Raw genomic sequence first — 15282 nt, 5'->3', positions numbered from 1 at the left:
AACCACTAGAAAGTTTAGATAAACATTTCCCATCCTATTTGAGAAACACCCTAGACGGGTTAGGAATTACTTCCCATCAAAATCAGGACACTGGTACTCAATGAGATAAATTACAGACAGGTTTTTCCTCTTAACTGGACTATATATAATTTGGAGAACTAAAGATAGTTTGAAAATAAGAGCTCTGATATCTTTAAGACTTTATATTAGTCTTTTATAACAGCAATAATAAAAGGGGGGGTAGATAGAGAGCCTGAAACATTACACAGCACTGAACACAAAAAAATTATCATAGATTTTTCATGTATCCCACCCAACCTCAGTATCAGAATACAATTTCTTCTAATTCTTAGAATAGTTTATTTTTTAGTTTCCTGGAATAATGTTATATATATTCAAGACATACCATGGATTAAAATAATTCATAACACTTAAAACAGAAAATAAAATGTGTCTGGACTAGAAACCAACCAATAGACAAACATGATACATGCAGGGTGGCAGTCTGCTCCTCTAAATAAATCTCATCATGCAATCTATCCTTCACGGAACAGGGGAAAATCAGCTGGGGAGAAATCATCTGAAATACCTTTGGGAAGGTAAATAACTATTATTAAGGCTTGAAACAAAGTAATATTAAATAAGAAAACCTTTCCCAAAATCATATAAAGAATAGGACATGGATCTGCAAATGGCACCTGAAGCAGTTTTTCATTAGCACCTTGCTGTGTGTGATGTTAGAAAGTTTGGGGGTTAAACAAATGAAAACACCTAAAGGATTAACATTACAGGGTTAGACAAGATGGAAAGCATTTCCCATGCAAGAATGAGCAGGATAGTCAAACCTGTACTGGTCCCTTCTACTGTGGAAAGCACAAAACAAAAAGTAGAGGGTACACTATCAGATGAAGCAAACATGTGAAAACCAGTTTGATTTTTAAGCAGCTCAATTTAAGAAGATTCATTCTTACTCAGTATTAGCATTAGCACAATCTTTTACATAGTCTTCATTTCATCGTGAGATCAAACAGTTAAAAGTTCTTTTCTCTCTTGGAATTTATCCCACCCACATTCTATTGGAGATCTCTCAAGACTATTAAGAGTAGGGAAGAAAGAGAAAAAATACCTCTTCCTAAGAACAAAGGATTCCCCAGATGCCAAAGTATGGACCAGAATATACATCCAAAAGCATGACTAATAAGCTTCTTAGGCAATACCCTAGCCAGAATGACCCAAAAATCTCTCCAAGGCAGGCCTTACCAGTGGGAGGCTGTCCATAAGAAGTTGCATAGGCGGTCTGCCCATAGGTTGCAGTGGTCTGAGCCTGGGTATAGCTGACATCGGTGGGCTGTCCATAGGTTCCATAGCTTTGTTGCCCATACGCCTGCTCCAAAAAAATGAATGCAAGAATTTCATATATGAACTTTTGTATTTTAGCAATAAAATGCACTGCTGTTTAAGTTTCTAAATTGGAGAACCAAAATCAAAAACATTCCTTTCTAGAAAATTTAAAAAACAAAACAAAAAAACCAACAAAACAAGAAAAATAATCACAGTATCATAAATGTTATCCCTTATCTGATTCACTCATATTATGGTAAAGTTAACTACAAAAAAAGCTCATTAGGTAAGTAGGCAATGTCATTCACAGCTTCTCAAGAGGGGGAAAAAAAGATAATCAGGCAAAACCTCAGTTAACTATACATGAGATTAACAAGACACTCTCAAGGGAAGAGCAGTAAGGGCACAGGTGTATTAACTGCCAGCACTTAGCATAGCACAGTTTTGGTGATTGGAAACAAAAGGTAAGAAGACAAATGAACAAAGAGAAAGCAATGAAGAGGGCTAAAATCTGTCAGAAAAAATTGAAAACCAGATTTTCAGCCTGACAGAAAGACTTTAAAACTACTACACCACTTCAAAGAAAATGAACCAGAATGCTGTATGTCCTCTTATGGTGGGCACATCAAGAGTACTGTCTTTTGAACTTAGACATCAATAATACTTAAAATCAGGCAAGGAATGAGTTGTTCTTTCAGATTATTAGCATGATTATTCTCTAGGTTTGTTTAAATGACCAGTTATGTAAGATCTGCCAGAGACATCACATTCTGCCTGTCCTAGAACATGTTTCCAAGGCAGTTATTAGTATCCATTTTATGGCATGGATCATTTCAGAATTCAACATTATCTTGAGAACACTAGAAGGCTAATTTCTAGAATCTGTTGGCCTAGGCTTTTCAACAGACTCTTCACTGGAAAGAGCTCAGCAGCTCCTTGTCTAGGTTGCCAGATTTTAGAGCTAACCCCACCACTTACTGTGCAACCACTGGCAAGTTACTTAATATCTATGCACTGCAATGTTCTCCTCTGCAGAATGGTCGTATCATCTTCTTCCTTTGCAGAATTGCTATGATGAATAAATTCACTAAATTTAAACATAATGAAGAGGACCAAGCATGGAACAGGGCACCTAACTTGAGAAATCGTATTAAAAAGTTATAGAGAGTCAATTATCAGCTTTTGAATGGTTTCATTTATGATGGCAGAATGGAGTCCTTCGCAATCCCACTGTGAAAGTTTAAAATGCCTGGGTATTTTACTATTACAAACACATTACTCATTTGTTTTACTGGATAACTGAAAGATAACTGGATAATTTACTGATTTTACTTGGAGATGCAGCTACATGTAATTATTTTAAAGATTACCTGGGTGGTCTGTGCATATCCTTGAGTGGGCTGGGCGGTGTAAGCACTGTAGCTGCAAAAGAATTAAATGCAGTAACTTGAATAGAGAACATTCAAATACCACCTCTACAATTATAGAAGGCTCCATATTCAAAAAATATTAATCACACACAAAATACGGTTATAAAAGACTGACTTACCCCTGCTGCGCTGCAGCTTGGCTATAGGTACTGTAATCTAGCGGAAAACAAGGAGAAAAAATAGTATAAAGTTAGCAGAAACAAGGAGAAGAGAAAAAAGGGGGAAAGAATTCACGTGGCAGGAAGAATTCTTTAAACTGTAGGGAGACCTGCCAACACAGGTCCAAATGAGTCCCCCTTACCTCTCAACACCTAACAGAAAAAAAGTCTAAACCAGTTAAACTCAACATTTGACTATGGGACTAGCTGAGGTCAAGATCAGCTCATTTGGCAGGTATACTTTGTATGTTCCCGTGACCACAAAACCCGTCCCAATCCCAACCGTCATTTGAAATACAAGATGATCATCAATATCACAGACTGACAACAAGATCTACTAACAGGATCAGAAGTTTTTACCCTCATATAAAACGGAGGCATGCAACAATAATACAAAGTTTAACACTAGATTGGTTACGTTAGAACCTACCTCTCCTCAAAAATTAGTTTTCACTCCCCTCACTTTAGCAAGTTAGACAAACCATCATTCCCTAGCTCAACGACAGTGAAACGGAATGGCAGACAAGAAGGCAGTCACCACACTCCAGTGTTTTAAAGGGTTTGCTGTGTCAGAACTACATTTGTGCAGCAACTTAAAAGCTAGATATATTATAAATCCTGGTGAAGCAGAGCTAAGGCAGAACCCTGAAGACTGGCAAAGAAGAAAAAGCATTTAGTCTTTCTGGGAAAAATTTGGTAACACCATTGTCTTTCATACAACTCAAAATGATTTCAACGTTTTAAAAAAAAGACATGAATTTTCATCCCTTATAAACCTCCCTATAATTTTCCTTTTCCTATGAAATTTATAACATGCATCCAAAGGGACCAAAAACTCTGGTCCACTGAGGTGTCTACAAGTAGTAAAAACAAAAGGAAAATAATTTTCAGAGCACTACTGCATTAAAGTTAGATAAATTTAGTTTTTTTTTTAAAAGGCAGTTAAAGTAATTATTTTTGAAAATTCTGCCCAATTCTTTCTTCTCCACAAGGACACATATCTTGCTGTCTGAAGACAGTACTGCCATTAGGACGAAAAAAGGGGTCCTTTATTTTTCAATCAGAAAGTAGTCCCTCATCCAAAACCAACAATTGACAGCTCTCCATGGCATCCACTTCATGCAATCCAAAGCCAGCCTCACAATCCCTCTGCGGCCTGAGAGCGCTTTGCTGAAGCCATCTCTTCACGTTGGCTTATCTGCCTACCTCTCTATACTTTACTGGACTACCTTCTTTCCTTTGCACACACTCTTAACTCAAAACCCTGAATCACCAAGAGGAACAAATCAACTGCCCAAAGGCTACCTATAATGAAAAAATAATCTGTTCATGACAATCTTAAAGGCATTTTCAATAGCACTACAAGTCATACTCTCTGTGACATTAAAACTAAATACAAATCATTTTTTTCCATGTGGCATCTATAAACTAAACACAGCAATTAATCATTTAACATCAAATATTTTAACCCACGTTTTGTTGAGGTCTTTGCTTGAGAAATGATTCTAAATCACTGTCATGTAAGTTCAACGTTTGCAAGACGACTTTTACACAAGAGCAGTTATGTAAAACATAAAACTGGCAAAGCTGATATGGAACAACCAATGACCTCTTATCAGTGAGAAACCAGAGGATTCGGCCCTATACTAACTTGTGGGCTATGGAAGGTAGCAAATTTGTTTCATGAACTTACATTTATCTTCCTAGAGCACACAAACATCTCAGGCCCTCAAACAAGCTATTAGGTTGGTGCAAACGTAATTACTTTTGCACCGACCTAATACAATTACAAACTGGTCAGATTATTCAGCAACCGTGTTGGTTTTTAACCCCCAAAAGTGAGTCACAGACTTCACTAAAAATCACTTCACTGTGATTGAGGGGTGGGGGTTCTAGATTGCTGCGAGTCTGCATTCCAATTCTTTGTTGCACTGGATATATATGCTTTACATACTTTTCTACATGAGATACATACGAGGAGAGAAAACTGTTATTATTATTAACCCAAGGCAACGGTTTAACACTTTAGAGCAGTCACTATGGAAGCTGCTTCACACTACCTGAGTTGAAGTCAGCATGCAACAATTTGTGGAATGCTTATGCTGGAAGGTCAGAAGGGCTCAAAAGCTTAAGAGGTCTAGCCTAACTTCTGTATTTTACAGGAAAGGAAACTAAGGACCAGATTACTTATGTGACTCTCTGAAGGCCCCCCCCAGCCAGGCCTAATGTGTTTACTTTGTGTCAACAGAAACCACAACTGTAATTCTAATACAGTACAGCACATGGTAGTTACTGGTGAACAAAGTTTGAACAAAGTTGACTGAAAAAAGGCATGTCCAGCCATGCAAAAATGTCAACGCACACGTTTTGCCTTTTCAGGCTTTTGCAGAGAAGAGGGTGGATAGGGCACCTAGGAAACCACTTCCCACCAGGGGGTTAGCTGTGGTATTTCAGAGTCCTCTCTTCTACTGGCACTCTTTGGTATCCCGGCACGAACAGCCAACACTTACCTGTTTATTGACCACAGATGGGGAGAATTCTTAAACTGTCCTTAAGTTGCTGGATTCTGGACTCTAAAAACTCTGGAGGGCCTAGAACTTTTCCTGTCTTCCTTCTCATCTTCTCCCACTGTCTCTAAGGCCTGGAACCAGGTGGCCTGAGAATACCCCCGGGGCAAAAATGCTCCACCCTGCCAATTTTCGCGGGTTAGTGTACCCACAGGTTGCGAACTGCAGGTGATGGCTAGGCGACACTCTTAAACGCCCCTTCCATCAAGGACCACTCTACTCCCATTTTGGAGTTACCATCCGGGGCTTGCTTGCAGGTGCCTTTAAGATTGCTTCTACTGGCCTTTTTTTTCCCTCTCCTCTGTCGACCTACGAAATCAACAGGCCTGCCGGCCTAACGCAGGCGAATAGACGTGCGAGGCCACTACTGAAACATAATTCAAACGCAGGCTCAGCCTTTTGTTCCTCCTAGGTCAGAGAGGCCAGAACTATCTTTCCGGTAGCGTTTCTCGTCTCTCGACCCAGGCTGGCCTTATTATACAACGGATGTCCCTCGGCGTTTGCAGAAAAAGGGCCCTGGGAAGCCACTTAATTGGTTTTGGGGGAGGGGAGGGCGTAGATTAATAAATAACGATAAAAATAGAGAAGCCCAAGAAAGCGGCAAACTGGGGGCCCTGGAGGAGGGAAGCACTTTCTGTCTAAATCCCTGGCGAGCAGAAGTTCGGCTTGGGGCTGGAAGCCGCAGAGGGGGCAGCTCGGCAGCGCCAGACACCCCAGCCGACTGAGTCTTAAGGATGACGGGGCTCCCGCTCATAGGCCAACACCCCTCGGCCCACAAATCCACGATATCTTTATTTGCTTTTTTCCCTGGTTTCTCGGGAAACCCTGAAAACGGGGAGAGAGGCCTCACAGGGACAGCAGCCTACGGCCCCCCCTGCGGTTTCATAGTGACCGGCTTGAGGCCTGGCCAAATCCTCCCCTTCACGCAGGGCCTCGAAGGCCGCAGGCCCCGCCCACGTGGCGGGAGGCCCAGAGCGCAGGGCGCGAGGACCGCCACACAATGGAGGCCAAGGCGGGCCCCGCGCGCCCCCGCCACAGCGAGCCCCCCGCGGGCCACGGGCGCCGGAAGATTCCAGAACCGGCCCGCCCGGTTGGGGGAGGGGAGAGGAACGCGGATCCCCGAGCTCGTCGGGCCGCGGCGGGTGCCTCAAACCCCTCTCTGCAACTCCACTCAGTCTTCCCAGCCAAGCCCAGAGACGAACGACCCCCAGTTTGGGCGTTCCGGCTACCGCCGGCGAGACCGCAGTTCCACCATACTCACCCGTGGACGCCATTTTCTCTCCTTCCTCCTCGTTCTCTCAACGTCCGTCTCCCTCTCGCTTTCCCTCTAGGCGCCTCACTGCGCAGGCGCAAATCCCGCAACCCCGGGCGCGACCATCGGGCCAGGCCACGGGGGTGGGGTCAGGAGGGATGAACCACCGCTTTCTCGTTCTTCGCGTCCGCAACCCTTGTCCCAATCCTCTCTAAAGAACGCCCGACATGACACTCGGGCCAAAATAGCACCTAAGAGGCCAGAGCGCGGGTGAGCGGGTCTCAGTGTGAAACCGGAGAGGCTCTCTGCACGAGGCTAGGCTGTTTGGAATGGTTCCGTCCGTTGGCTCTAGGGACCGTCGCTGAAGAGTCGGCCCTGCAGGGAGACGGAGATCGGCGGGAGGGCTGGGGGAAGGGACCCGGACTAGAACAACTGCTGACTAATCCGCGGGCCGCGGGGAATGGGTGGCGCGCCAGTCGGTCGGCCGGGGTCACGCGGCCGGGTGTGCGCGGAATGGATTCAGGGTTCCCGGGTCTCGCCCGGGAGCTAGAGTCCCGACTCCCAGCCAGGGTCCCCGACCGGCCTTTCGGGGTTGCCGGGCGCGCTCTGCAGTGAGTACCCGGGACGCGTGGCCCGGGCCAGCGGGGAAGGGCCCCCAAGGCCGGTCGGCTGGGTGGGAGGCCTCGAACGCCGTGCCTGGCCCCGAGACCCCATCCCCGGTAACGGTCGAGGTGGAGCAGGCCCTTTAATCATCCCTCATCCAATACCCTCGTTTCTACAGAAGGGGAAACTGAGGCCCAAGGAAATTGAGTATCTCTGCAAAGTCCCCAGCTGAGTTCGAACCAGACAGATCCTGGGACCCCCTACTCTATCCGCCACCCGGAAGAATCTCCGTCCTTGTCTTTCCATTCTGCCCTCCCGGCTTCCCAGTAAGGTAGGCAGGGCCTGGTGGTGCACTGCCCCGTTTCATAGATTGAAGAAAGTGAGGTCCAGGGGGCTCAAGTCCCAGTTCCGAGTGTCCACGGGTAAGCCCTTCACCCTTGTTAAGGTGCCCAGAGCGGGGAAATGGTTGTGAGGTGTCGATGCAGAAGGAGGTTTAGATGCAGGAGGAGGTTTACGGTGGGTGCCTTGGCCCCAAACCCTGCCCACCTTCCTGGACCTCTAGCCCCAGCCCCCTAGGTGGATACCGGGGTCCGCGAAGGGCAGGGTTCACCTTCAAATCCCTCAGCAGGACCAGGAGCCAAGCTAGTGTCCTTTCTTCAGTGAACATATATAAAGCACTGGCTGTGTGCTGTGAATACCATGGGGAATGTGGGGTTGGATGAGAGGAGCCATGAGCTCAGACCACCTGCCTAGGGAGACAGACTGGCCAAGCTGTGCTCCTAAGGATAAGATCCATGATGTTAGGGGGCCAGAGGAGGGGAAGGGATATTTGAGTTGGGCTTCCAAGGGTGAAATAGGAGTTTGCCTGCTGGCAAAATGGAGGGAAGGACAATGCAGGCAGAGGAGCTTTCCACATTTTTCCTGCAGGAAACTGGTAGATGTGGAGAAGGCACTTGGCAGGGGAGCAAATTAGGCAGCCTTCTTGTCTCCCTGGGATCCTGCTTCCTGCCCTGAATCAGCTCAGTGGGAGTCCTGGGACCGAGAGGCCTGACCAGGGATGAAGACCTACAGGCCCTGGAGGACAGGCTGGATGCAAGAGGAGAGCACGGGGGAGAAGGCCTTGCTTTGGTGGGCAGGGAAAGGCCATGTTTGAGGGCCAAAGCTGGGACCAGCTAGGCTGGAGCAGCCACCTCCATATTGAGGCCTTCTCGATGGGCCAGTTGGTGGCTACCAACGCCTGCCATGATTAGTGGGGATTGCTATGGTTTATGGAGCAAGGGTTGTGGGCCAGGGCCTGCCTTAGCCTATTCCTTTTTATTTCATCATGCTCTGAGGAAAGGAATTTCTGAATTTCCATTTTACAGATGAGAAAGGAGAGGCTCATCTGTAAAATGAGGCTCCTCTGTAAAAAGATGAGGGTGGAAACTTACCTCAGGACACAGAGCAGAAAGAGGTGGAGCACATACTGTACCCTTCCTGTGGAAAGGGGAGCCAGGGCCAGAGGGGCTGTGCCAGTAAGGAAGCAGGAGGAGGCTTACGGTGGATGGGTTCACCCTCAAAGGGGATGTCTCAGTCCCGGGTCTCTTAGTATGGCTCAAGGTGTGGGACTCCTGCCCTTTTGCCCCACCCCTTCCCCAAACTGCTTGCCCATTGTCTGGCCCCACCCCAGGGTCAAGGGCAACTGAAACCATCTGGAGCATTAAGGCTGGGCACAGGGGAGGGGAGGAAGGAGCCAGGTAGTAGCCTGAGGGAAGGGGGAGGACAGAAGAGGGCTAGAGATGGCCCTGAATTCGCCCTGGGGGGTGAGGGCCTGAACCCCTCTTTTTGGGATTTCAGGGCCCATCAGGACTCAGGAGTCTCTATGCCTGTCCTCTGCCAGTCCTTAAACAGAGGTGAGTGGAATGGTAAGATGGCTTATGAGCGCATGGGTTAGGGTCTGAGCTCCACTATGGCCAAGCTGCTGGGCCTGCCTCTCCAGCCTGTTTTCCACCTCTGTAAAATAGGGCTGTTGATAAGGTGCTTGAGAGGGTATTGGTGAGATAAAAGCTCCAATAATAACTTGTTATTGTTTTCTTTTATCCCCAGCACACAGCCCCAGGACCACCCTTGACCATCCTCAACCAAGCTATGCATGCCAGGGGCCCCCATGGCCAACTGTCCCCGGCGCTGCCTCTGGCCTCCTCAGTCCTCATGCTGCTGATGAGCAGCCTGTGGCTGGTGGGGGCCGGCCCTGGCCTGGTCCTGGCCCCGGAGCTGTTGCTGGACCCCTGGCAGGGTGAGGGCCAGCCACGTGGACCTTGGAGGAAGCAGGAGACTTGCTGTAGGGCCTGGGCCCAGTTGGCAGGAGCAGCACAAGGCCTCCAGGGGTCAAACAGGGATGGGGCCCAGTGTCCTGGGGAAGCGTGGTCTTAGACAGGAGCATGCCCAGCACATCCACAGCCAAGAAGGGAGGCAGAGGACTTGGCAGGGTGGGCTGGAACCTGTGGGTAGGAGTGCTTTTCTCATGGTTTCCCTTTCTGGCAGCTTTTCCTTGAAATAAGAACTAAGGCCAGGTGGCTGACGCCTGTAATCCCAGCACTTTGGGAAGCTGAGGCAGGTAGATCACTTGAGGTCAGGAGTTCGAGACCAGCCTGGCCAACATGGTGAAACCCGTCTCTACTAAAAATACAAAAATCGGCCGGGCGCAGTGGCTCACGCCTGCAATCCCAGCACTTTGGGAGGCCGAGTCGGGTGGATCACGAGATCAGGAGATTGAGACCATCCTGGCTAACATGGTGAAACCCCATCTCTACTAAAAATACAAAAAGATTAGCCGGGCGTAGTGGCGGGTGCCTGTAGTCCCAGCTACTCGGGAGGCTGAGGCAGGAGAATGCTGCAAACCTGGGAGGCAGAGCTTGCAGTGAGCTGAGATCGCGCCACTGCACTCCAGCCTGGGTGACAGAGTGAGACTCCGTCTCAAAAAAACAAAAAACAAAAAACAAAAAAACAACTAAGACTTTCAGCTAAGCATGAGGATGGGAGGAGGAGGTGTTGGGGGTTTGAGGAGTAATCTCAGCTGAGCACCTGTTTCCCAATAATAACTCCTCCAATTTGTATTTGAGGACCCCCAATGATGCTCAGAGAGGTTAAGTGATTTGACCAGGGTCACACAGCTTGAGGGAATGGGGTAGCTCCAGGATTGAAGCAGGACATCTCATGCTCTCAGCCAGATATGATTTAGTAAATACAGAAGCAGAGTACCTTCATGGTGTCTGGGAAATAGTGAGTGCTCAGTAGCGGGTTGTCAGTGAAAAGACTGAGTGGCAGGTCCAGTGTGTTCTGTTTAATACCACAGAGGCGTAGCCAGTGTTTGGAAGTCCTTGGTCCCTTCCACCAATGATTAAGTGCTGGCTGTGGGCAGACTGGCTCCTGGGGAGGGGAGGTGGGCTCAGCAGGTCGCCCTGGTGTAGGGTAACCTTCAACCTGGCACACCTGGGACAGCCTTGGATGTTGGGGCCACTAACCTGGCACATAAGCCCCTTCTCTCTCCCAGTGCACCGGCTGCTGACCCATGCCCTAGGCCACACGGCCCTGCCGGGCCTGCTCCTGAGCCTGCTGCTCCTGCCCACTGTGGGCTGGCAGCAGGAGTGCCACCTGGGCACGCTGAGATTCCTGCATGCCTCGGCCCTGCTCGCCCTGGCTTCTGGGCTGCTGGCAGTGCTGCTGGCAGGCCTTGGGCTGTCCAGTGCAGCCGGCAGCTGTGGATACATGCCTGTCCACCTGGCCATGCTGGCTGGGGAGGGCCACCGCCCTAGACGGCCCCGTGGGGCACTGCCACCATGGCTGCCGCCGTGGCTGCTGCTTGTCCTGACGCCACTGCTCAGCTCTGAGCCACCCTTCCTGCAGCTCCTTTGCGGCCTCCTTGCCGGCCTGGCCTGTATCCTTTGCCTGAGCCCAGGGCCCGTGGGGATGTGTGGGTTCTGTGGGTGGGTGCCTGGGAAGGAAGTGGCACAAAGGGGTGAAGGCCCAAGCAATACCAAGGAGCCATGCACACACATTCCAGGAGCTTCTCTGAGTCTTCCTCTGGGACATGCTCTGGGCTGGGACCTGGGGGCTTATGGCCTGGTGGAGGTGCCAATTACAATGTAAAGGGCTCTGTGGGCTCTCTGTAATATCAATGCCATTCTTCGCAGAAATAGAAAAAAAAATCCTAAAATTTATATGGAAACACAAAAGGCCCAGAATAGCCAAACCACCCTGAGCAAAAATTAAAAATTAAAAAAATTAAAAGCCTGGCCAGGCGCAGTGGCTCATGCCTGTAACCCCAGCACTTTGGGAGGCCAGGCGGGCAGATCATTTGAGGTCTGGAGTTCAAGACCAGCCTGGCCAACATGGTGAAACCCCATCTGTACTAAAAATAAAAAAATTAGGCCAGGCGCGATGGCTCACGCCTGTAATCCCAACACTTTGGGAGGCCAAGGTGGGTGGATCACGAGGTCAAGAGTTCGAGACCAGCCTGGCCAACATGGTAAAACCCCATCTCTACTAAAAATACAAAAATTAGCTGGGCGTGGTGGCGTGCGCCTGTAATCCCAGCTACTTAGGAGACTGAGGCAGGAGAATCACTTGAACCTGTGAGGCAGAGGCTGCAATGAGCCGAGATCATCCCACTGCACTCCAGCCTGGGCAACAGGGCGAGACCCCGGTCTCAAACCCCAAAAAACAAAAATTAACCGGGCGTGGTGGCAGGCACCTGTAGTCCCAGCTACTTGGGAGACTGAGACAGGAGAATTGCTTGAACCTGGGAGGCAGAGGCTGCAATGAGCCAAGATCGTGCCACTGCACTCCAGCGTGGGTGACAGGGCGAGACTCTGGTCTCAAACCCCAAAAAACAAAAATTAGCCAGGCGTGGTGGCAGGCGCCTGTAGTCCCAGCTACTTGGGAGACTGAGACAGGAGAATTGCTTGAATCCGAGAGGCAGAGGCTGCAGTGAGCCAAGATAGCGCCGCTGCACTCCAGTCTGAGCGAGAGAGCGAGACTTCCTCTCAAAAAAAAAAAATTACATTACATTAAAAGCCTAAGTGAATGGAAAGATCTCATGTTCACGGATTAGAATACTTAATATTGTTAAAATGGTAATGCTACTCAGTTGATGTATAGATCCCACACAATTCTTATCAAAATCTCAGCTGTCTTTGTTGTTGTTGCAGAAATTAGCAAGCTGGTCCTAAAATTAATAGGGAAATGTAAAGAACCCAGAATACCTCAGATAATCTTGAAAAAGAAAAGCAAACCTGGAAGACTTACACTTTTCAATTTCAAAACTTAAAACTACAAAAGTGGCCAGGTGCGGTGGCTCACGCCTGTAATCCCAGCACTTTGAGAGGCCGAGGCAGACAGATCACTTGAGGTCAGGAGTTCAGGACCAGCGTGGCCAACATGGTGAAACCCCATCTCTACTAAAAATACAAAAATTAGCCAGGCGTGGTGGCGCACGCCTGTAATCCCAGCTGCTCAGGCGGCTGAGGCAGGAGAATTGCTGGAACCCAGGAGACAGAGGTTGCAGTGAGCTGAGACTGCACCACTGCACTCCAGCCTGGGCGACAGAGCAAGACTCTCTCCAGAAAAAAAAAAAAAAAAAAAAAGCCATACAAAATTATAATAATCAAGATATTGTGGTACTGGCATCAGGATAGACATACAGATCAATGGACTAGAATTGACGATCTAGAAATAAACTGTTAGATTTACTGTATAGTCAATTTATTTTGACAAGAGTGCCAAGTCGATTCAATGAGGAAAAGAATATTCTTTTTAATAAATGGTGCTAGAGGCTGGGTGCAGTGGCTCACGCCTATAATCCTAGCACTCTGAGAGGCTGAGGTGGGCCGATTTCTTGAGGCCAGGAGTTTGAGACCAGCCTGGCCAACATGGTGAAACCCTGTACTAAGAATACAAAATAATTAGCCAGGTGTGATGGCATGTGCCTGTAATCCCATCTATTTGGGAAGCTGAGGCAGGAGAATTGCTTGAACCTCGGAGTTGGAGGTTGCAGTGAGCCGAGATTTCACCACTGCATATCAGCCTGGGCGACAGAGTGAGACTCTGTCTCAAAAATAAATAAATAAATAAATAAATAAATAAATAGTGCTAGAGCACTATTTATTGGTGTTCTGCTTCTAAGATTTTTTTTTTTTAATTTTTAGAGACAGGGTCTCGTTCTGTCACCCAAGCTGGAGTGTGGCGACACCGTCATAGCTCACTACAGCCTCAAACTCCTGGGCTCAAGTGATCCTCTTGCATCAGCCACTTGAGTAGCTGAGATTACAGGTGTGCACTGCCACGTCCAGCTAATTTAAAAATTTTTTTTGTAGAAATGGGGGTCTATGTTGCCCAGGCTGGTCTTGAACTCCTGGCCTTAAGTGATCCTCCCGTCTCAGCCTCCCCAAGTGCTGGGATTATACAGCTGTGAGCCACTGTGTCCAGCCCTAAGATGATTCATACCTATTGGGGAAAACAATGCCACGGGAGAGAACAGGCTGGCCCCTGCACTCTGGATTGGGGACAGGAGTTATCCAGGCCTGTCTGAAGGCAACAGCAGGTGTGTCCATGGGACTTCTTCCAGGAAGGGTGGGCCTTAAGTTACAGACCTGAAAAGGTGCATAGCGTTCTGGGAACAGAGTGGATCACGGGCGAGCCCAGGCCTTGGGGTGAGGCATACCTGGCTCTGTTTGGCTGAGTAGCTTCAGGCAGATCCCTTTTCCTTTCTGAGCCTCTGCTGCTGACCAGGGTGACGCTATTCCATGCTGGTCCACAGTGAGGAGACGGGAGGGAATGGTGGCCAGCACACTTGGCATGGGGCCTGGCCTGTGGTGTGGGCCCACCCCTGGCTGCTTTTGGTTTTCCTTGACCGGCCGCCCTGCCCGGGGCAGACAGATGCAGCTGGGGCCTTCCGGTGGCTGGAACCCTCAGAGCGACGGCTGCAGACGCTGCAGGAGGGCGTCTTGTGCAGGACCTTGGCAGGGTGCTGGCCCCTGAGGCTCCTTCCCACCCCGGGCAGCCTGGCGGAGCTGCCTGTCACCCATCCTGCCGGAGTGAGGTGAGGGTGATGCGGGGGACGCCAGTCCAGGTGGTGGGCACTGTGGCAGGGCTGGCAGTCAGGCCCTCTTCTGTTCCCACTCCTCCAGGCCTCCCATTCCTGGACTGCCTTATGTGGCCTCCCCTGACCTCTGGTCCCACTGTGAAAGCTCAGCCCTGCCCCCACCAGGCCTGAGGCCTGTGCAGCCCACCTGGGAGGGCTCCTCAGAGGCGGGCCTGGACTGGGCTGGGGCCAGCTTCTCCCCGGGGACTCCGATGTGGGCGGCCTTGGATGAGCAGATGCTGCAGGAGGGCATCCAGGCCTCGCTTCTTGACGGGCCAGCCCAGGGACCCCAGAGCGCACCATGGCTGTCCAAGTCCTCTGTCTCCTCTCTGCGGTAAGGTGGGGTGGGCAGAGGTGGGGTCCCCTGGTATAGGGGCCGGGGTGGTCCTGACACTCCCCACTTGTCCCCCCACCCCCCACAGGCTGCAGCAGCTGGAGCGCATGGGCTTCCCTACAGAGCAGGCGGTGGTGGCACTGGCAGCCACAGGCCGCGTGGAGGGTGCCGTGTCACTGTTGGTTGGAGGACAAGTGGGCACTGAGACCCTGGTGACCCATGGAAAGGGTGGGCCTGCCCACTCCAAGGGTCCTGGACCTCCCTAGCCCAGGCAGAGAGTGGGGCACAGGCAGGCCCTTGGGTGCTAAGGGCTGGGCTGCATGTGGGTAGCCTGAGCTCCTGCTCTGTCTAAAGAAGGCCACAGTGGGGAGCAGGGGCACCTCTGGAGGCAGGAGAGGCCCCCCAGCATGCTGCCCTAGTACGTGTTTAGAATAAAAACCAGTTTGTTTTTCAACCTGGACCTCCTTGGAGGCAGCA

At 49.7% G+C, this 15282-nt stretch overlaps 2 protein-coding genes across 9 annotated transcripts in view; one reads left to right on the top strand and one right to left on the bottom strand.

Annotated features, from left to right (window-relative positions):
• Positions 1-7098, bottom strand: part of EWSR1 (EWS RNA binding protein 1) — a 32313-nt gene extending 25215 nt beyond the window's left edge. For 2 of the 3 annotated variants that reach the window (XM_054470217.2, XM_054470221.2), the window contains exons 1-4: positions 6758-7079; positions 2891-2927; positions 2712-2763; positions 1261-1384 (exon numbers count right to left, since the gene is read on the bottom strand). In XM_054470217.2, the coding sequence (XP_054326192.1) occupies positions 1261-1384; positions 2712-2763; positions 2891-2927; positions 6758-6770 (226 nt within the window). In that variant the 5' untranslated portion in view covers positions 6771-7079. Of the gene's footprint in view, positions 1-1260; positions 1385-2711; positions 2764-2890; positions 2928-6757 lie in introns of all 3 variants that reach the window. The other variant, XM_054470218.2, reaches the window with a different exon arrangement.
• Positions 7099-7125: 27 nt separating this feature from the next.
• Positions 7126-15259, top strand: RHBDD3 (rhomboid domain containing 3). Of its 6 annotated transcripts, XM_054470228.2 has the most exons (8): positions 7126-7359; positions 7530-7682; positions 9188-9243; positions 9437-9626; positions 10884-11267; positions 14267-14429; positions 14518-14805; positions 14894-15259. In XM_054470228.2, exons 4-8 carry the CDS (start codon positions 9479-9481, stop codon positions 15069-15071), a joined length of 1161 nt encoding a protein of 386 aa, XP_054326203.2. In that variant the 5' UTR covers positions 7126-7359; positions 7530-7682; positions 9188-9243; positions 9437-9478; the 3' UTR covers positions 15072-15259. The 6 variants fall into 6 exon arrangements, with proteins under 6 accessions (XP_054326203.2, XP_063519136.1, XP_063519135.1 ...); XM_063663066.1 differs by lacking the exon at positions 7530-7682 and having other exon boundaries at positions 7155-7359; XM_063663067.1 differs by lacking the exon at positions 7126-7359 and having other exon boundaries at positions 7668-7773.
• The last annotated feature ends 23 nt before the right edge of the window (positions 15260-15282 follow it).

This window comes from Pongo pygmaeus, chromosome 23 (assembly GCF_028885625.2).
Source record: "Pongo pygmaeus isolate AG05252 chromosome 23, NHGRI_mPonPyg2-v2.0_pri, whole genome shotgun sequence".
Taxonomy (NCBI): Eukaryota; Metazoa; Chordata; class Mammalia; order Primates; family Hominidae; genus Pongo; species Pongo pygmaeus.
This window is presented reverse-complemented; position numbering and strand designations above follow the sequence as displayed.